General features: G+C 43.1%; 1 protein-coding gene and 1 long non-coding RNA gene across 3 annotated transcripts; both read right to left on the bottom strand.

The window, feature by feature from the left end:
• Nucleotides 1-3,669: 3,669 nt before the first annotated feature.
• On the bottom strand, nucleotides 3,670-4,422 carry LOC143818475 (uncharacterized). Its single transcript, XR_013224565.1, has 3 exons — nucleotides 4,076-4,422; nucleotides 3,955-3,997; nucleotides 3,670-3,879 (listed from the first exon to the last, which is right to left on the bottom strand). It is a non-coding gene; the product is annotated as an uncharacterized LOC143818475 (long non-coding RNA).
• A 605-nt stretch (nucleotides 4,423-5,027) lies between these two features.
• On the bottom strand, nucleotides 5,028-16,583 carry LOC143818474 (uncharacterized). 2 transcript variants are annotated; one of them, XM_077299772.1, is made up of 4 exons: nucleotides 16,096-16,583; nucleotides 15,885-15,987; nucleotides 14,752-15,783; nucleotides 5,028-6,483 (listed from the first exon to the last, which is right to left on the bottom strand). In XM_077299772.1, exons 3-4 carry the CDS (start codon nucleotides 15,764-15,766, stop codon nucleotides 6,461-6,463), a joined length of 1,038 nt encoding a protein of 345 aa, XP_077155887.1. In that variant the 5' UTR covers nucleotides 15,767-15,783; nucleotides 15,885-15,987; nucleotides 16,096-16,583; the 3' UTR covers nucleotides 5,028-6,460. The 2 variants fall into 2 exon arrangements, with proteins under 2 accessions (XP_077155887.1, XP_077155886.1); XM_077299771.1 differs by having other exon boundaries at nucleotides 14,752-15,987.
• Between the last annotated feature and the right edge of the window lie 5,353 nt (nucleotides 16,584-21,936).

Raw genomic sequence — 21,936 nt, 5'->3', positions numbered from 1 at the left:
ATATAAATAGTAAGAAACTAAAAAATGACAGTGTTGGCCCCCTTAAAAATAGTCTGGGTGAAATGGTGGATGAGGATGAGGAAAAAGCCAATATGCTAAATGACTTTTTTTCATCAGTATTTACAAAAGAAAATCCCATGGCAGACAAAATGACTAGTGATAAAAATTCCCCATTAAATGTCACCTGCTTAACCCAGCAGGAAGTACAGCAGCGTCTAAAAATAACTAAAATTGACAAATCTCCGGGCCCGGATGGGATACACCCCCGAGTACTGCAGGAACTAAGTACAGTCATTGATAGACCATTATTTTTAATCTTTAAAGACTCCATAATAACAGGGTCTGTACCACAGGACTGGCGTATAGCAAATGTGGTGCCAATATTCAAAAAAGGGGCAAAAACTGAACTCGGTAATTATAGGCCAGTAAGCTTAACCTCTACTGTGGGTAAAATCCTGGAGGGCATTCTAAGGGATGCTATGCTGGAGTATCTGAAGAGGAATAACCTCATGACCCAGTATCAGCACGGGTTTACTAGGGACCGTTCATGTCAGACTAATTTGATCAGCTTCTATGAAGAGGTAAGTTCCGGACTGGACCAAGGGAACCCAGTGGACGTAGTATATATGGACTTTTCCAAAGCTTTTGATACGGTGCCACACAAAAGGTTGTTACATAAAATGAGAGTAATGGGGATAGGGGAAAATATGTGTAAGTGGGTTGAGAGCTGGCTCAGGGATAGGAAACAAAGGGTGGTTATTAATGGAGCACACTCGGACTGGGTCACGGTTAGCAGTGGGGTACCACAGGGGTCAGTATTGGGCCCTCTTCTTTTTAACATATTTATTAATGACCTTGTAGGGCGCATTCAGAGTAGAATTTCAATATTTGCAGATGACACTAAACTCTGCAGGGTAATCAATACAGGGGAGGACAATTTTATATTACAGGATGATTTATGTAAACTAGAAGCTTGGGCTGATAAATGGCAAATGAGCTTTAATGGGGATAAATGTAAGGTCATGCACTTGGGTAGAAGTAATAAGATATATAACTATGTGCTTAATTCTAAAACTCTGGGCAAAACCGTCAATGAAAAAGACCTGGGTGTATGGGTGGATGACAGACTCATATTCAGTGGCCAGTGTCAGGCAGCTGCTACAAAGGCAAATAAAATAATGGGATGTATTAAAAGAGGCATAGATGCTCATGAGGAGAACATAATTTTACCTCTATATAAGTCACTAGTTCGACCACACTTAGAATACTGTGCACAGTTCTGGTCTCCGGTATATAAGAAAGACATAGCTGAACTGGAGCGGGTGCAGAGAAGAGCGACCAAGGTTATTAGAGGACTGGGGGGTCTGCAATACCAAGATAGGTTATTACACTTGGGGCTATTTAGTTTGGAAAAACGAAGACTAAGGGGTGATCTTATTTTAATGTATAAATATATGAGGGGACAGTACAAAGACCTTTCTGGTGATCTTTTTAATCATAGACCTGAGACAGGGACAAGGGGGCATCCTCTACGTCTGGAGGAAAGAAGGTTTAAGCATAATAACAGACGCGGATTCTTTACTGTAAGAGCAGTGAGACTATGGAACTCTCTGCCGTATGATGTTGTAATGAGTGATTCATTAATTAAATTTAAGAGGGGACTGGATACCTTTCTGGAAAAGTATAATGTTACAGGGTATATACACTAGATTCCTTGATAAGGCGTTGATCCAGGGAACTAGTCTGATTGCCGTATGTGGAGTCGGGAAGGAATTTTTTTCCCCATGGTGGAGTTACTCTTTGCCACATGGGTTTTTTTTGCCTTCCCCTGGATCAACATGTTAGGGCATGTTAGGTTAGGCTATGGGTTGAACTAGATGGACTTACAGTCTTCCTTCAACCTTAATAACTATGTAACTATGTAACCTGTGTGTTACTCACATGACCTATCACATGATCTACCAGGGGGATTACGTGACACGTCATATGATACATTGGGTATCGGCGGGGCCCATGCCTTCTAAACTGCCCGGGGCCCTGGCTATTCTTAATATGCCCCTACATAGGGTACTTGGTTGACAGTAATTGGAAAAAAAAGTGTAAAAGCCATCCCACCACGACAAGGTGTACCAATCAGGATGGTCTTATCTCTAGTATTACACTTCTCTATGTGCCAGCAAATTGGTGCAGTTATCATTTTGTTGATAATGTTTCCATTAGCTTTGACTGATGTAAGGACATTAACTGATCATTTGAAATCTCTGCCGATCTGTGCTAAAACTGCATGAATTTTCAGATCCAGACAGACTGTCATGCCAATGCCTGATTATTGTGATCTCTTTTATTGTGTTTCGCTCCTGATGTCTGCACTATTGTCTCTAGTTGCATAGTATACAGTAGATGACACACTGACAAACCATGACAATGTGCAGTGGAGCTTTTATGTAGGTTCTCACACATAATCTAGGTCACAGGCCAAAAAAAATAAATTGTTAACTTAGGTTGTTACAGCAAATCAGGGTCAAAAGTCACTGAGCGCATTCACAAGCTGGTAAGGAGTGGCCGATCTTGGAATTGTGAAAATATTTGACTAGAGTTGACAATAGATGGGAAGATTCTTCCACAACACATCCTATTTTTCATGACAATTGTTATCTATAACATCCGTGTGCTAACCGTTTTTTTTCATTGAGCCATTGACATGCCTTGGCCAATTTGATGCGTGATGCGAATCATATTGGGACTTTTTTTTTCAGTTGCGGACATCAGTCCATAACATAAAAAAAGAAAGACATGTTCATTATGACGGGTCCATGACCTATACATAAAAAGCAATGGATACCACGCCTACCAAAAAACTGATGCGTGAATGAGCCCTTAGTATCACAGATAATTACTGTTCCAAAATAATATAGTAACTGATGATGCAAAGGTTCAATCGTCAGATAAACCATGCATTTATACTGATTATTTCAATCTTAATGGCGTTTCTATGCTATGTTACATGTCTGCCAGAATCTCTCAGTACGAAAACACAGCAAGTCATGGTGTAGAGGTTCCTGGGGCCTCTATCAGACACCTCAGGTGGTGCTTTATCCTTGTAAAGGCTCATTCACACATCAGTATTTGATATCAGTGTTTGTATGCCAAAACCAGGAGTGGAACTTAGGCAACGTTCACACATTGTGTATTTGGTGTTTTTTTTTACCGCAAAATTTGTAAGCCAAAACCAGGAGTGCAACAGTCAGGGGAAAAGTAGAATAGAAACATGTCACCACTATTTTTTTTTTAACACTCCTGATTTTGGCGTACAAATACTGAGGTAAAAGAGACATCAAATACTTAATGTGTGAACATGGCCTTGAGCTTCTCCTGCCCATTACAATATTAATCACCTACACCACAGGCATCGTAGATGCCTGTAAGAACAAAAAAACAATACAATCGTGATCACAATGAAGATAATATAACAATATAGCTCATAGTATTGTGATTAGTGAGGAGGTAGGAACAAAGGAAAGGGAAAAGCACGTACCAGACTGCTTAAATATACAGTAGTCTGTAACAGGCAAAAATGCCTGAAGGAGTAGAAAAAGAGTGAAATTTAGATGTCTAGCAATGATATAATGAAAATATTGTAACTGTGGGCAAACTAGGTCTAAACTTACTAGTGATGAGACATCATTTAACAACCATGGGTAATCCAGCCCCTGTTGTGGAGTAAGTACCTATGTGGCATAAACATATGAGGAGTAGATTAGATAAATAATGAAGGGGAGAATAAAACCTTTTAGGTGTCATATTGTCGCCAAAAACTAACCTGTGTCACTGATAATAGAGGTATGCGACTTATAGTCCGGTTCAGCTGGATCCAGTGGTCTGTAAATAAGTAATATCATATGAAGCCCACAAATTCAATAAAGTGATTATGCATAGAGGTAGAGAATGTCTTACCAGTGATTTGTATAATAATATGTAGGGCTCTGTATGTTCCTATCTGCAACACACCATAGTATAAGTCAATATGCTTGAATTAGGGATAGTAGATAAACATCCTGTATAGACGGTGGCTTACCGGTGGTGGATAGTGGCATTAAGGCAGCTCATCTAATGCGGTGTCCGGGGGTGGGGGGACGGGACTAATCGCCATGCCGTGACTGGAAGTGCGCAACAGGAAGTGTGTGCTCCATCGGTAGCAGTGCTATGGAAACTAAGGGATCCTGTTACCTGGTCTGTGGTGTATGTAGTTAGACAAGGATGTGCGGCTGTGCAGTGTACTACTGAGGGAGCTGTGGTACGAGATAGAAAAAAATCACTAGTGAGTGCAGTCGGACAGGAGGAATTAGGAGAGTCCAAGGGGGAGGGAGATCAGGGGCGGTGACTTGCAGTGGTGGTCAATATAGACGGCTCTGTAAAGAGGGATCAATATATTAACATACTGTCTGGAATCACAGATTTGTTACACATCAAGTGGATATATATATATACTGTATATATAGGCATATACTAATGGCACAATTATACCCTAAGTACAAACACAAGATACAAAGCATGAAAAAGGTATATTAAGAAAAAATGACTTAAAACCATGTCCAATGTCATCTGGGACTGCCGTCTAGGGGGAGATAAGTGTTAGATAAATGACAAAAGTTCATATTCTCTATTTAAGCCTTTTGGTGTTAAGGTCTGTAGTTCATGTATCCAATAGGATTCTGTTCTTTTGAGAATATGAATGTGATCACCTCCCTGTCTAGGTGTGGGACTGTGCTCTATGACTTGGAATTTAAGTTGTGCTATGTTATGTCCCCGAGATATGAAGTGATGTGGAAGTGGTAGTAACATATTCCTACATCTAATGGTGGACTTATGTTTAGAAATGCGATCTTTGATGGATTGAGTTGTTTCTCCAATATAGAGGAGACCGCAAGGACACTTGATAAGATAGACGACAAAAGAGGTGTTGCAGGTAGTGAAATCCTTAATTTTATACTTCTTGCCCGAATGTGGGTGAAATTATTTTTCCCCTTTAAGAACGTTATTGCATTGATTACAATGTAAAGAAAGAAGATAGAAAGAAGATGAATAAACCTGGCATTCAATGTCAATCAAAAGCTTCTTATTTATTAATGCATCCAGACAAAAAACTGCTAAACGTTTTCGGTCCAGCACAGGACCTTCGTCAGAGCGTTCTTTAACATGAACTATGTATTCATAAATAGATACAATAAACACATGAAAAAGACAACAAGAGCCTTTAGATTCCTTCATGTAACCAAAAATGCAAACAATCACTGATGTCAGGCCAATGACTGTAGAAAAAACATGTAACTTTATTAATATATCAAAATACAAGCCAGACACACAAGTGCACGTACTAAAATTAGAAAAGAGACTGGACAGGTCTAATGAACAATGATGCAAACTGGCAGAGGTAGGCAATCCAAAAGAAAGGCACTCAAAAATATTTAAAGTATATGCCCAGTACAGAGTAAGTATAAGACCAAGTGTCATAACATCATATACATATAAGTTAAAGAGTAGCCAAGTAGAAACCTACTATTTTGTAATGGGCAAAAATATATACCACATATCCCAGGGACACACTACCTATAAAGTATAGCATATAGCAAGATTACCATGTTCCCATGAGACTAAAAGGTAAAGTGCAAAAAAGTGCTTAATTGTCAAAATGTAGGCATATCTTACCCATGGATGCCAAGAGCCAACCGCACAGATGCCCCAACGCGCGTTTCGCTGCCGCTTCTTCGGGGGGCAGTGTGTTAAATGTGCAGTAACGAAGGTTTAAATAACCCTATGTGAGTTCAGGAGCCAGCGCACCTGCGTGGAGCTGGATGAGCCCCAGCCGCGTCTGACGAGCGCATGGGGGAGGAGCTCACCTCAGCCAATCATCCAGGCCGGCGTCAAGAAGCGGAGAGTGTTGGGAAAAGGTTCCCATAGAAACGATACACTCACCGCGTCATGCAGACGCCGCCATGAATGAAAGGCAGAGGAGGCGCCAGCACGCATGCGTGACCCGCGGCAGGAAGAAGGCGGTGAATATAAAGAGAACGGTTACCATAACACCCATTATGTTCCATACTGGCCGCAATAGAAAAAAAGGGGGGCGGAAGTAAAGTGGAAACCATCTCTATAAAGGGCAGCAGCACTCGGTAATATATGTGCCATACAAAATATGTGTATAGAAAAGGAAATAAACACAAAATTGACAACATAAGATGCAAAAAACTATACAAAGCACACAAAATGAATACCAATAATACATTATATAAATACTAACGACTCATAATAAAAAATTGGCACAATGATACAATGTTCACAGTATGCTGCTGACTTCAATGATTTGTTACAGATGAAAAGAGGTTCAGGCCACCGGATCCTTCCCTGCCCACAGGAATGTCACTCACATTAGGGATATAGCATGATATTGAGAGTTGAAGCATTAAGAATCCAGTATGACGTCCACTAATAGGTGAAAAAAACACAAAAACACACCGTTTTAAAATCGAGTTAAAAACAGAGACTCCAAGGACAGACGATCATAACTGCCGCCAGGGAAAACTCCCAAAAAGACACACACAATTACAAAAATGGAGAAAAGCTGATTTTTTCATTTAACCCCAATGGGGCTATAGTATCTAAGATTATAATCCAGCGGCATTCAAGCTGTCAGCCTGCGCTTGAGGTCACCACCCCTGACCCCGCAATGTATGCGATCAATACCACGGATCCTAAGCACATCCGGGTTACAGGCATGGCACAGCCTGAAATGGCGAGGAATCTGTTGTGAATTTGCTTTTTGCTCCCTCTAGTGGTTACTAGTTTTTTGACTCTGGTTTTTCTGTCATTCCTTTTATCCGCACCTGGGTCATTAGTTAGGGGTGTTGCTATATAAGCTCCCTGGACCTTCAGTTCAATGCCTGGCAACGTAGTTATCAGAGCTAGTCTGCTGTGCTCTTGTCTACTGATCCTGGTTCCAGTTATATCAGCTAAGTCTGCCTTTTGCTTTTTGCTATTTGTTTTGGTTTTGTATTTTTGTCCAGCTTGTTCCAAATCTATATCCTGACCTTTGCTGGAAGCTCTAGGGGGCTGGTGTTCTCCCCCCGGACCGTTAGACGGTTCGGGGGTTCTTGAATTTCCAGTGTGGATTTTGATAGGGTTTTTGTTGACCATATAAGTTACCTTTCTTTATTCTGCTATCAGTAAGCGGGCCTCTCTGTGCTAAACCTGGTTCATTTCTGTGTTTGTCATTTCCTCTTACCTCACCGTCATTATTTGTGGGGGGCTTCTATCCAGCTTTGGGGTCCCCTTCTCTGGAGGCAAGAAAGGTCTTTGTTTTCCTCTACTAGGGGTAGCTAGATTCTCCGGCTGGCGCGTGTCATCTAGAATCAACGTAGGAATGATCCCCGGCTACTTCTAGTGTTGGCGTTAGGAGTAGATATATGGTCAACCCAGTTACCACTGCCCTATGAGCTGGATTTTTGTATTCTGCAGACTTCCACGTTCCTCTGAGACCCTCGCCATTGGGGTCATAACAGTTTGCCAGGCCAGTATTAAATGTTTAATGCATTGCAGAAGAGGGATTATAAGAAAGAAGATTCTGAGTTTTTTTTTTTCTTTCTCCTTCCCCTTTACCTCAGAGTGGCTATGCTTGCTGTAGACATGAATGTCCAGACCTTGATTACAAGTGTGGACCAGCTGGCTACTCGTGTGCAGGGCATACAAGACTATGTTATCAGAAATCCTAGGTCAGAACCTAAAATACCGATTCCTGAACTGTTTTCCGGAGACAGGTTTAAGTTTAGGAATTTCGTGAATAATTGTAAATTGTTTTTGTCCCTGAGACCCTGTTCATCTGGAGATTCTGCTCAGCAAGTAAAAATTGTTATTTCGTTCTTACGGGGCGACCCTCAGGATTGGGCTTTTTCGCTGGCGCCAGGAGATCCGGCATTGGCTGATCTTGATGCGTTTTTTCTGGCGCTCGGTTTACTTTATGAGGAACCCAATCTTGAGATTCAGGCTGAAAAGGCCTTGCTGGCTATGTCTCAGGGGCAGGACGAGGCTGAAGTGTATTGCCAAAAATTTCGGAAATGGTCCGTGCTGACACATTGGAACGAGTGTGCACTGGCCGCTAATTTTAGAAATGGCCTTTCTGAAGCCATTAAGAATGTTATGGTGGGTTTTCCCATTCCCACAGGTCTGAATGATACTATGGCACTGGCTATTCAAATTGACCGGCGGTTGCGGGAGCGCAAAACCGCAAATTCCCTCATGGTGTTGTCTGAACAGACACCTAATTCGGTGCAATGTGATAGAAAAACCGCAAATTCCCTCATGGTGTTGTCTGAACAGACACCTGATTTAATGCAATGTGATAGAATCCTGACTAGAAATGAGCGGAAAATTCATAGACGCCGGAATGGCTTGTGCTACTACTGTGGTGATTCTACACATGTTATCTCAGCATGCTCTAAACGTATAGCTAAGGTTGTTAGTCCTGTCACCGTTGGTAATTTGCAACCTAAATTTATTCTGTCTGTAACTTTGATTTGCTCACTGTCATCTTATCCTGTCATGGCGTTTGTAGATTCAGGTGCTGCCCTGAGTCTCATGGATCTCTCATTTGCTAAGCGCTGTGGATTTACTCTTGAACCATTAGAAAATCCTATTCCTCTTAGGGGTATTGATGCTACACCATTGGCAGCAAATAAACCGCAGTATTGGACTCAGGTTACCATGTGCATGACTCCTGAACACCGCGAGGTGATACGTTTCCTGGTTTTACATAAAATGCATGATTTGGTTGTTTTAGGGCTGCCATGGTTACAGACCCATAATCCAGTCCTGGACTGGAAGGCTATGTCAGTCTCAAGTTGGGGCTGTCGTGGTATTCATGAGGATTCCCTGCCTGTGTCTATTGCTTCTTCTACGCCTTCGGAAGTTCCGGAGTATTTGTCTGATTATCAGGATGTCTTCAGTGAGTCCGAGTCCAGTGCACTGCCTCCTCATAGGGACTGTGACTGTGCTATAGATTTGATCCCAGGCAGTAAATTTCCTAAGGGAAGACTGTTTAATCTGTCGGTACCTGAACATACCGCTATGCGTTCATATATCAAGGAGTCTCTGGAAAAAGGACATATTCGTCCGTCTTCTTCCCCTCTTGGTGCGGGATTCTTTTTTGTGGCAAAAAAGGACGGATCTTTGAGACCTTGTATTGATTATCGGCTTTTGAATAAGATCACTGTCAAATTTCAGTATCCTTTACCGCTGTTGTCTGACTTGTTTGCCCGGATTAAGGGTGCCAAGTGGTTCACCAAGATAGACCTTCGTGGTGCGTACAACCTTGTGCGCATTAAGCAAGGTGATGAATGGAAAACCGCATTCAATACGCCCGAAGGTCATTTTGAGTACTTGGTGATGCCTTTTGGGCTCTCCAATGCGCCTTCAGTTTTTCAGTCCTTTATGCATGACATTTTCCGGAAGTATCTGGATAAATTTTTGATTGTTTATCTGGATGATATTTTGTTTTTTTCTGATAATTGGGATTCGCATGTGGAGCAGGTCAGGTTGGTCTTTAAAATTTTGCGTGAAAATTCTTTGTTTGTCAAGGGCTCAAAGTGTCTCTTTGGTGTACAGAAGGTTCCCTTTTTGGGGTTCATTTTTTCCCCTTCTGCGGTAGAGATGGACCCAGTCAAGGTCCGAGCTATTCTTGATTGGACTCAGCCCTCGTCAGTTAAGAGTCTTCAGAAGTTCTTGGGCTTCGCTAACTTCTACCGTCGTTTTATCGCTAATTTTTCTAGCATTGTGAAACCTTTGACGGATATGACCAAGAAGGGCTCCGATGTAGCTAACTGGGCTCCTGCTGCCGTGGAGGCTTTCCAGGAGTTGAAACGCCGGTTTACTTCGGCGCCTGTTTTGTGCCAGCCTGACGTCTCACTTCCCTTTCAGGTTGAGGTGGATGCTTCGGAGATTGGGGCAGGGGCCGTTTTGTCGCAGAGAGGCCCTGGTTGCTCTGTTATGAAACCTTGTGCCTTTTTCTCTAGGAAGTTTTCGCCTGCCGAGCGAAATTATGATGTGGGCAATCGGGAGTTGTTGGCCATGAAGTGGGCATTTGAGGAGTGGCGTCATTGGCTCGAGGGTGCTAAGCATCGTGTGGTGGTCTTGACTGATCACAAAAATCTGATGTATCTCGAGTCTGCTAAACGCCTTAATCCGAGACAGGCCCGCTGGTCATTGTTTTTCTCCCGCTTTGATTTTGTTGTCTCGTATTTACCAGGTTCAAAGAATGTGAAGGCCGATGCTCTTTCTAGGAGCTTTGTGCCTGATGCTCCTGGAGTCGCTGATCCTGTTGGTATTCTTAAAGATGGAGTTATCTTGTCAGCTATTTCTCCAGATCTGCGACGTGTGTTGCAGAGATTTCAGGCTGATAGGCCTGAGTCTTGTCCACCTGACAGACTGTTTGTCCCGGATAAGTGGACCAGCAGAGTCATTTCCGAGGTTCATTCCTCGGTGTTGGCAGGTCACCCGGGAATTTTTGGCACCAGAGATCTGGTGGCCAGGTCCTTTTGGTGGCCTTCCTTGTCAAGGGATGTGCGGTCATTTGTGCAGTCCTGTGGGACTTGTGCTCGAGCTAAGCCTTGCTGTTCTCGTGCCAGCGGTTTGCTCTTGCCCTTGCCTGTCCCGAAGAGACCTTGGACACATATCTCCATGGATTTCATTTCTGATCTTCCGCTATCTCAGGGCATGTCCGTTATCTGGGTGATATGTGATCGCTTCTCCAAGATGGTCCATTTGGTTCCTTTGCCTAAGCTGCCTTCCTCTTCCGATCTGGTTCCTGTGTTTTTCCAGAACGTGGTTCGTTTGCACGGCATCCCTGAGAATATTGTGTCAGACAGAGGATCCCAGTTCGTTTCCAGGTTCTGGCGATCCTTTTGTAGTAGGATGGGCATTGATTTGTCGTTTTCGTCTGCTTTCCATCCTCAGACTAATGGACAGACGGAGCGAACCAATCAGACTTTGGAGGCTTATTTGAGGTGTTTTGTCTCTGCTGATCAGGACGATTGGGTGACATTCTTGCCGTTGGCTGAGTTTGCCCTTAATAATCGGGCTAGTTCCGCCACCTTGGTTTCGCCTTTTTTCTGCAACTCTGGTTTCCATCCTCGCTTTTCTTCAGGTCATGTGGAGCCTTCTGACTGTCCTGGGGTGGATTCTGTGGTGGATAGGTTGCAGCAGATCTGGAATCATGTGGTGGACAACTTGAAGTTGTCACAGGAGAAGGCTCAGCGCTTTGCCAACCGCCGCCGCGGTGTGGGTCCCCGACTACGCGTTGGGGATTTGGTGTGGCTTTCTTTCCGCTTTGTTCCTATGAAGGTCTCCTCTCCCAAATTTAAACCTCGTTTTATTGGGCCTTACAAGATATTGGAAATCCTTAATCCTGTATCTTTTCGTCTGGATCTTCCTGTGTCGTTTGCTATTCACAATGTATTTCATAGGTCCTTGTTGCGGCGGTACATTGTGCCTGTAGTTCCTTCTGCTGAGCCTCCTGCTCCGGTGTTGGTTGAGGGCGAGTTGGAGTACGTGGTGGAGAAGATCTTGGATTCTCGCCTCTCCAGGCGGAGGCTTCAGTACCTGGTCAAGTGGAAGGGCTATGGTCAGGAGGATAATTCCTGGGTGGTCGCCTCTGATGTTCATGCGGCCGATTTAGTTCGTGCCTTTCATGCCGCTCATCCTGATCGCCCTGGTGGTCGTGGTGAGGGTTCGGTGACCCCTCACTAAGGGGGGGGTACTGTTGTGAATTTGCTTTTTGCTCCCTCTAGTGGTTACTAGTTTTTTGACTCTGGTTTTTCTGTCATTCCTTTTATCCGCACCTGGGTCGTTAGTTAGGGGTGTTGCTATATAAGCTCCCTGGACCTTCAGTTCAATGCCTGGCAACGTAGTTATCAGAGCTAGTCTGCTGTGCTCTTGTCTACTGATCCTGGTTCCAGTTATATCAGCTAAGTCTGCCTTTTGCTTTTTGCTATTTGTTTTGGTTTTGTATTTTTGTCCAGCTTGTTCCAAATCTATATCCTGACCTTTGCTGGAAGCTCTAGGGGGCTGGTGTTCTCCCCCCGGACCGTTAGACGGTTCGGGGGTTCTTGAATTTCCAGTGTGGATTTTGATAGGGTTTTTGTTGACCATATAAGTTACCTTTCTTTATTCTGCTATCAGTAAGCGGGCCTCTCTGTGCTAAACCTGGTTCATTTCTGTGTTTGTCATTTCCTCTTACCTCACCGTCATTATTTGTGGGGGGCTTCTATCCAGCTTTGGGGTCCCCTTCTCTGGAGGCAAGAAAGGTCTTTGTTTTCCTCTACTAGGGGTAGCTAGATTCTCCGGCTGGCGCGTGTCATCTAGAATCAACGTAGGAATGATCCCCGGCTACTTCTAGTGTTGGCGTTAGGAGTAGATATATGGTCAACCCAGTTACCACTGCCCTATGAGCTGGATTTTTGTATTCTGCAGACTTCCACGTTCCTCTGAGACCCTCGCCATTGGGGTCATAACAGTAATCGTTTTGAGAGACGCTACATCAATAGCGGATTGAGCAGCCTTAATATCCCTTACATGCTCCCTGGTTCTTATATGCAGTTCTCTTGATGTAAGGCCTATGTATATTAGGCCACAAGGGCATGTGGCGTAATATATTACAAAATCACTGCTGCAAGATATATACTCCCTGATTTTAAAATTCTTACTACCATCCGAAGAACGAAAATCCGACACCCGTTCAATATTACGGCAGGCCAGGCATGACCCACATGGGAAACAACCCTGTCGTGGCCTCCCAGTATGAAAAGGGAGAGAAGGAGTTGACACATAATGACTCCTAACTAGGAGATCCCTTAGGTTATTACTCCTCCTTGCTGTCATCAGCGGTCTCTCAGGGAGCAGTCCACCAATAACAGGCTCGGTCTTTAAAATAGACCAATGTTTACTAAGAATGTTACGAATAGTATCCCACCTGTTATTATATGTGGAAATAAACCTGATTTGGTCAGTCACCCCTATCCCTCCTGGAGCCCGACAGGACCTGGCCACGAACGGACGTTTTAGCCCTCCAGTAACCCTTTTTGATACAGCGTTTGCTGTAACTGCGTGCCCGGAACCGATTGCGAAGGTCCAGCGCCTGCGCCTCAAAGCGCTCATCGGTAGAACATAAGCGCCTGATTCGCAGGAACTGGCCTATCAGGATTGCCTGTACTGTAGATGGAGTGTGGGCTGATGAAGCATGGAGGAGAGCGTTCACAGAGGTTTCTTTCTGGAATATATAATAGAGCAGCAACCAACAGCACCAGATTACCAGGATGCACGCTCCAACGTCCAGGGATCCAACTGGACCAATACTCACAAATATAGAAAAAGAAGCAGCATCCGTTCCAGGTGAAGAGAGTATCAAAAACAATCTTTATTCTGCCATCATATCATACAACGTTTTGGCCATGTTGGCCTTTATCAAGTATACTTGATAAAGGCCAACATGGCCGAAACGTTGTATGATATGATGGCAGAATAAAGACTGTTTTTGATACTCTCTTCACCTGGAACAGATGCTGCTTCTTTTTCTATATTTCTTTCTGGAATATGTCTGTTTGAACCATATTGTCTTGGTCCACAAGAATCTGGATGTCCAAAAAATCAATTTGATGTTTATGATATTTGAAAGTAAGGTTAATATTATATTTATTGTTATTAAGAAAAGTAAAAAAATTATCCAAATCAGTCTCAGAACCCTGCCAAATAATCAAAAGATCATCAATATAGCGGTACCAACCAATGACCTGACAGGCGGCACATGCGCCATCCCCGAAAACCTTCCTCTCCCAAAATCCGAGAAAGAGGTTAGCATAGGATGGCGCACATGCCGCGCCCATGGCGGTACCGCGTTGCTGTAAAAAGAAACGATCTTTAAATGTAAAAAAATTATGGGTCAAAACAAAATTTAATAATTCCAAAATCAAAAGTTGCAAAGTGACATCCAGATCACTTGTGCCCAGAAAAAATTCCACAGCCCTCACTCCATGTCGGTGTGCAATGCACGTGTATAAGGACTCCACGTCCGCCGTGACCAGCAACATGCCGGGATCCAGGGTAAGGCCGTCAAGTCTCTGCAGGACGTCATTAGTGTCTCTGACGTAGGAGGGGAGCGTTTCCACCAAAGGATGCAAATAATGATCAATGAACTTACAAATTGGGTCGCATAGCCCTCCCACGCCAGAGACAATAGGACGACCCGGCGGGATCAACGGATCCTTATGGATTTTAGGTAGTAAATAAAACGTAGGGGTCACCGGGGTCTGAACAAATAGACCATCAAAAACCTTTTTGATAATCACTCACCGAGAGAGCGCCGATTCAAGAACCCGAAGAAGTTTGTTTTAAAAAGTAGAAACCGGATTATGTGTAAGTGTGGAATACACCTCCTTGTCCCTCAACTGCCTAAAGGCTTCCCGTTCGTACATCTTGATGGGCCAGACCACCACGTTCCCTCCCTTGTCGGCTGGCTTAAAAACCACATCACGAAGCGCCCGCAAGTCAGAGAGTGCCTGTCTCTGAGCACCAGTTAAGTTGTCATTTACTCTCCCCGTAGGGATAGTTCTAAGTTCCTGCATAACCAACTTGCAGAAGATTTCAACCTGAGGGCACAATGACAAGGGGGGAACGTGGTGGACCTGGGAAGGATGGACCTGGGAAAATTACCTGTGGAGACGTCAGAGGTTTCTCCTGCCAGTTCCTCAAGGATGCGTAAAGCCTCCTGCTCAGCCCTGGTGTCAAGATCCGTATTGAATTGATTCTTAGAATGTAATTTTTTCAAAATCAGTTTCCTTGTGAACAAAAAGAGATCTTTCACTGTGGTAAAAAAATCAAAATTGTTGTTAGGGACAAATGTCAAGCCCAAACATAGGACCTCACATTGGATATCAGATAACTCATGAGAGGATAAATTAATTACCTCTAAATTATTTTTACTTTTCTTGTCCTTTGATTGTGGAAAAGTAATCTTGCGCTTAGTTTTAAATCTATTATGAGTCCCATTATTGGACCTATCGGGCCTCAATCTCTCATTCCACTGTGAACTACTCCCTGCAACCAGCAAAGGATCTTCATCCACGGATGAAACAGAAGAAAATGAATTAGATCTAGTTTGGGACGGTAATTCCCTCCGATTCACAGCTGCAGGTCTCCGCCACTTATATATTCGATAGCGTTTATAATCGCTAAGATCCCTCTGATACTTTTTACTTTTTGTCTGAACAATGTCCTTCTCCCACTTATGGAAATCTAGATCAAGGTTGGCATTAAGTTTAGTCATGGCCTCTGCTGTCATATGTTTGGCCAGTGTCTCCTGAATGCCGCCAATCTCATCCTCCATCTCTTTAATCATACTTTCATTGGATTTGATGAGTAATTGCATAAAGCCCATAGAGCAGGTCTTAGCAGTTTCTTCCCATTTGACTTTAAACTCCTCATTGTCCATATTGAAAGAGGGAAATAACTGAACCCTCAATCCTCTAGGGATCAAGCCCTTACTGACATAGCATTCCAAAAACGATTTATTCCACCACCATCGTGTGCGTCTATTTAAGAGATCCCTGAGCCTGACAATCAGATCATCAATGTCCCTGGAGTCTGAGTTAAAAGTTGGAGATGCATCATCACAAAAGACCTGATCCAATTTAGTCAGCCACGTCTTATCCCGTGCCTGAAGGTCCATCTGTCCCAGAGGAATAGCTGTGAAAATATAATAAATAAATAGATACAATGTCACATGATGCAGAGATAAATGTCGCATGATGCAAGAAACAAATGAATAAGACAATAGTGGATCATACAATACTAGTAATGCTCCATTTATATAGATTAAGAGAAGCAAGTATAGGAGAGAGGAATCTATCCAAAAAAGGTGCTCCGTGCGTGGTGGAGATACAGTCCGTGCTGAATTGCTAGATAAGGGAAGTAATATAGTGATATAGATGAGCGAACAATGCTTGTGTATAAACAGTGGCTGCCAAGTGCATGGCTCAACAAAAAAGTGAAGGATACATAGTAATATATTTCTTCCAAAAGGCGAAGCCACATGCAAACTATTTGATAGACGTCTCAGGTGAAGGTCTAGGCTGTCACTGGTAGTGATTCTAAAGTGAAGACCTAAAAGCAATAAGACATTAGTGATGACGTACACATGTAAGTGGCTAAAACACTGGGGAAACCGAAATGAAACAATTATGGTGTAGAATAACATGAAAGAAATAGACTGTATGGTGCCTAAGGAGTAAGAGAGAAATAACCTGTATGGTGCCTCAGGGGTAAGAACAAGCCCATACAACAGGAAAGGAAGGCAGAATATGCCAAATATGTCTACCTGGATGTAGAAGCAAGTAAAATGCGTAAATGAATGAGCATCCAAATGAAAGGAATCTGCTGCGGCAGGTATAGGCTATAATGGGATACAAAGGTAAATGGTAAAAATAGGACCCAGGTAATATATAGGTAGCAGAGAGTATGGCTAAGGCAACCCTGTACCTGAAGGATTGGAGGACACTACTCATGGAGAACAAGCGCCACGATAAGGAGCAAAGACTTGCAAGGAGTACTGGGCTGTAATAAAGGTATGTCCAAGTAAAAGGTGTCCGGGTAAAGTAAAGGTAACAAGAAGCACAGGGAAGCGATGAGTGACAGCATACCTGGAGGTCTGGATCCTGAGGAGCAATGCGCCGTGCAGCAGGGAGGATGCTGAGTATCGGGTGGCACTTCCAGGTTTAAATCCCGGTAAGCGATGACGTGATTGCGGTCATGTGACTGCAAGAGAAGTAGAAATGCGCATGCACGGAGAGCGCTGAGGATGTAAACAGAGAAAAGAAAAAGAAGAGGAGGGACAAGGAAACGAGGGCAAAGTCCGTAGTAGAGGAGAACGCTGTATAGACTCAAAAATTGCTGTATGGGCTGAAGGAAAAGAGGAAAATAAAAATGAAATATTAGATGAATGGCTATGTTGGAGAAATGAATGATAAAGAATGATAAAAGGAATAAAAGAAGGGGGGAAGGGGAAAGAGAACCATACTGTAAAAAAGGAGAGCGTAATAGAATGATGATATCAATCATGCAGACTATAGATGGTGCCCAGTGAAGTGAACATTGTGGATTCTAACGATTCTAGAAAAAAGAAGAAAGAATTAGCACATGAAAAAACATAAAATACAGACAATATACCATGATGACAATAGTCCACTATTTTCACAAAAAGGCTGATACATCATATTCCCTATTGAGTCCTTTTGGCTCAAGGGTCTGGAGAGTGAAAATCCAAAAGGCTTCCCTTTTTTTAAGAATTTTAATCCTGTTGAGGCCTCTCCTATGGGGTTCAATTTGTTCCAGGACCTGGAACCTGAGTTGCGAGATGTTGTGGTTCTTTTTGTGGAAGTGATATGGAAGGGGCAGATGTTTTTTTTGCAGCAAATAGTGGATTTATGTTGTGACACCCTGTCCTTGATAGGCTGGGTGGTTTCCCCCACATAGGTCAGACCGCATGGACACTTGATTAAGTATACGACGTATGAAGAGTCGCATGTGTAGAAGCCCCTGATTGGGATACCTCGACCCGTATGTGGGTAGAACACTTTGGAACAATTTTTGAACATTGTTGCATTGTAGGCAACTGAGACAAGGGAAAGTACCCTGTTTTTGTGTCTGTAAAAATGTTTGTCTAGGTATAGAGATCTTAGAACCCACATCCGCCTTAACTAATTTATCCCGTAGGTTCTTAGCAATGCGAAAACAGGGTAAGAAGGGTAATTTGAATTCCGGAATGGTAGGGTAACTTTTTTGTAATGGACTCCAATGGCGTCTGATAGTAGTTTGTATTACATTGGAAAAGGGGTGAAAAGTGCTAACAAAAGGAATGTGTTTACTGCTATCATTGGCCCTAATGGGTGCACTGTTTTGTCTAGCCCTGGACAGTGTCATTTGTGGATAACTCCTATTGGAGAATTTCTGTTGTATCTCATTAAGTCTAGTAATTTTGGTAGATTCATCAGAGACTATCCTGTTTACCCGTTGAAACTGGGATTTAGGGATAGCATTTTTAATGGAGGGTGGGTGACAACTACTGTAGTGCAGGAGGCTGTTCCTGTCAGTGGGTTTCGAAAACAAGTCAATGGATAATTCACCATCATCCTTTTTACAGACCAGGGTGTCCAGGAAGCTAATCCGCTCCATGTTATACTGTAAAGAAAATTTCAATTCTGGCCACAGGTTGTTAAGATATTTATCAAATGATACAAGTGAGTCAATAGGGCCATCCCAGATGGAAAAAATGTCATCTATACATCTGCGCCATATGCGCGAATGAGCTTGGAATGAAGGATGAGTGTATACAAAGTCATTTTCAAAAGACATGTAGGCAATAGCGTAAGGGGGCGCTACATTTGAGCCCATAGCGGTGCCCTGCTGTTGGATATAGAAGGTGTCCTCAAGCATAAAATAATTTTCCTTAAGGACCAGGTTTAAGAGGTCCTTGCAAAAACGACGTATTTTAATATGAGTGCCTGCTTCATTAAGGAGCCTATCTACAGCTAGTATTCCTTTTTCGAGTGTAATGGACGTGTATAGGCTATTAACGTCCCAGGTAACTAGCAGTGAGGAAGATGAAATGGTGCCCAATGCCCTGATGAGTCCAAGGAAGTCATTCGTATCCAAGATAAAGGAACTGGAGGCTTTGACCAGTGGTGTGAGGATCTTCTCTAGTACTATAGCTGGAGGAGCTAGAATAGAGTCAGTGAGGGCCACTATAGAGCGCCCAGGTGGTTTAAATAATCTTTTGTGGATTTTGGGCAAAAGATAAAAAATTGGAGTTATAGGATCAATTTTTGACAGAAAAATCCTGAGCTTGTTATCTATAGTGCCCTCCTGTTCATGGAACTCAAGAAGGGTCTTGATTTTGTGGGCAATAACGTTAAGAGGGTTATGTGGTATGAATCTATACACCTTAGGGTACCGTTACACTAAACGATTTACCAACGATCACGACCAGCGATACGACCTGGCCGTGATCGTTGGTAAGTCGTTGTGTGGTCGCTGGGGAGCTGTCACACAGACAGCTCTCCAGTGACCAACGATGCCGAAGTCCCCGGGTAACCAGGGTAAGCATCGGGTTACTAAAAGCAGGGCCGCGCTTAGTAACCCGATGTTTACCTTGGTTACCATTGTAAATGTAAAAAAACCAAAACACTACATACTTACATTCCGGTGTCTGCCACGTCCCTCGCCGGAAGCTTCCCGCACTGACTGTGTCAGTGCCGGCCGTAAAGCACAGCACAGCGGTGACGTCACTGCTATGCTCTGCTTTTACTTTACGGCTGGCGCTCACAGTCAGTGCGGGAAGCTGACGGCGAGGGACGTGGCAGACACCGGAATGTAAGTATGTAGTGGTTTTTTTTTCCTACATTTACAATGCGCGGCCCTGCACTTAGTAACCCGATATTTACCCTGGTTACAAGCGAACACATCACTGGATCGGTGTCACACACACCGATCCAGTGATGACAGCGGGTGATCCAGCGACGAAAGAAAGTTTCAAACGATCTGCTACGACGTACGATTCTCAGCGGGGTCCCTGATCGCAGTAGCGTGTCAAACACAGCGAGATCATATGTATATCGCTGGAACGTCACGGATCGTGCCGTCATAGCGACCAAAGTGCCACTGTGAGACGGTACCCTTAGAGTCATTAAGTTGTCTGTAGGCCTCTTCCAGATAATCCATCCTATCCATAATCACTATAGCCCCACCCTTATCGGCTGGTTTAACCACAAGTGTTTTATCAGAAGATAACTGCTCTAAGGCCAATTTTTCTGATGATGACGGGTTAGTGTGAAAATGGAATTTACCAAGATGTATATATGGACTGTATCTCCACCACGCACGGAGCACCTTTTTTGGATAGATTCCTCTCTCCTATACTTGCTTCTCTTAATCTATATAAATGGAGCATCACTAGTATTGTATGATCCACTATTGTCTTATTCATTTGTTTCTTCATCATGCGACATTTATCTCTGAATCATGTGACATTGTATCTATTTATGTATTCAATGTTCATGTTAAAGAACGCTCTGACGAAGGTCCTGTGCTGGACCAAAAACGTTTAGCATTTTTTTGTCTGGATGCATTAATAAATAAGAAGCTTTTGATTCACATTGAGTGCCAAGTTTATTCATCTTTGTTCTACGGGTTGGACACCCTACTTGAGCACCACCAGCACCTAGTTCTACAGAGTGCCGTGTTTTTTGATATTATCTTGATTACAATGTAGACAGGGATAAGTACCAGTTTTAGGTTTCTGCAGAAGCTTTTCAATGGTGCCACGGTTCATGGGGCCTAAGTCTGCTTTAATCAAAGAATCTCGTAAATTAGGGGGACGTTTATAGTATGGTAGAAAATGCTGTCTGAACTCAGGTATATCTGGATGTGCTGTCTGTAGAAGATTCCAATGTCGTTTGATGGTACGATGTAAAATATGTACATAGGGGTGGTACGTATGTACAAAAGGTATTCTCATCAATTGGTTGACGTGGTCATGTGGATGAGTTGGTGGCGTCCACTAACACACTCGGGGGATAACCGCGTTCTCTGAATTTCTTGTACATTTCATCTGTTCTAGTTTTACTACGAACGGGGTCAGTAACGATCCTTTGAACTCTTTTGAATTGTGACCTGGGGATCGACCTCTTGGTGGACATGGGATGTAAACTCTGGTAGTGAAGAAGTCTATTTTTGTCAGTCGGTTTTGTATACAAGTCAGTGCTTAAGGCCCCAGCTTTGTCTTTAATGACTATTGTGTTTAAAAAGTTCACCTGTTGTTGGCTACTAGTTATGGTAAAGGTGAGGCCTGGCCATGCTGTATTGAGATTGTTGAAAAAAAGACCAAGGGTCTGTGATTTATCGGTCCAAATACAGAACACGTCATCGATATAGCGTTTCCATATAGGACAGTATGATTGAAAGAGGGGATCTGGGTATACTATATCCTCCTCAAATTTAGCTATATAACTATTTGAATACGGCGGGGCTACATTAGAGCCCATAGTGGTCCCTTTGGTCTGAAAGAAGAAATTGTCTTCAAACATGAACTTTTTTTTGTTAAAACTAATGTCAATAGTTCCAGGCTTAGATCGATGATGCTCGGATCGGTATTGGAACTAACAAGTAGATGTCTAACGCATGCTATACCTTGCGAATGGGGAATAGATGTATAATGATCCTTTACATCGAGGGAAACAAGGAGGGAGTCCCTAGGGGACAGTGCCTAGTTGTTGGATCTTATGTAAAAAATCGCCTGTGTCAAGTAGAAACGATGGTAATTTCCGTATAAGTGGAGTCAGTATTTTTTCTTTTTCTTAAAAGATGGCTAGAAGTGAAAGGTATAGACTCCGTAGAGGTGATAATTGGTCATCCTGGGGGATGTTCAAGATTTTTGTGAACTTTGGGTAATATATAGAACACAGGGCAAATAGGATTGGCTTTTGTCAAAAAATCACATGTCTTATTGTCAATAAGACCCCTATCCAGGAAGTTACTTAAAAGATTTTTGATTAGGTCCCTGATACTGGGAGTAGGATCAGATGCTAGTTTGACATACACTGTGTTATCCTCAAGTAGTTTGTGGACTTCTTTAAGGTAATCTAACATGTTCATGACTACAATGGCCCCGCCTTTATCCGCGGGTTAAATAATAATGTCTCTGTCACTCCACAGACTGTAGCGCCTGGAAGTCTAGGGGACTAAGGGAAAAAAATGTAGGCAACCGTTGTCCATATCTTGTTGTAGAATGCCTGGTCAATAAAGCCGATAAAGGTTTCCACAGCGTGTGACCCTCGTGGGGGTCTG

Source organism: Ranitomeya variabilis, chromosome 3 (assembly GCF_051348905.1).
Source record: "Ranitomeya variabilis isolate aRanVar5 chromosome 3, aRanVar5.hap1, whole genome shotgun sequence".
In the NCBI taxonomy this organism is placed as follows: Eukaryota; Metazoa; Chordata; class Amphibia; order Anura; family Dendrobatidae; genus Ranitomeya; species Ranitomeya variabilis.
This window is presented reverse-complemented; position numbering and strand designations above follow the sequence as displayed.

What these genes read in the sequence shown, in the direction of transcription:
- LOC143818474 (XM_077299771.1), bottom strand. Translation starts at nt 16,294, where the DNA reads ATGTTATTCTACACCATAATTGTTTCATTTCGGTTTCCCCAGTGTTTT. An exon ending in TGGAAGAAATATATTACTAT is followed by an intron (nt 15,988 to 16,095) that starts GTATCCTTCACT and finishes CTAGCAATTCAG; the next exon opens with CACGGACTGTATCTCCACCA. An exon ending in AACCTCTGACGTCTCCACAG is followed by an intron (nt 6,484 to 14,751) that starts GTAATTTTCCCA and finishes TTCACCTATTAG; the next exon opens with TGGACGTCATACTGGATTCT.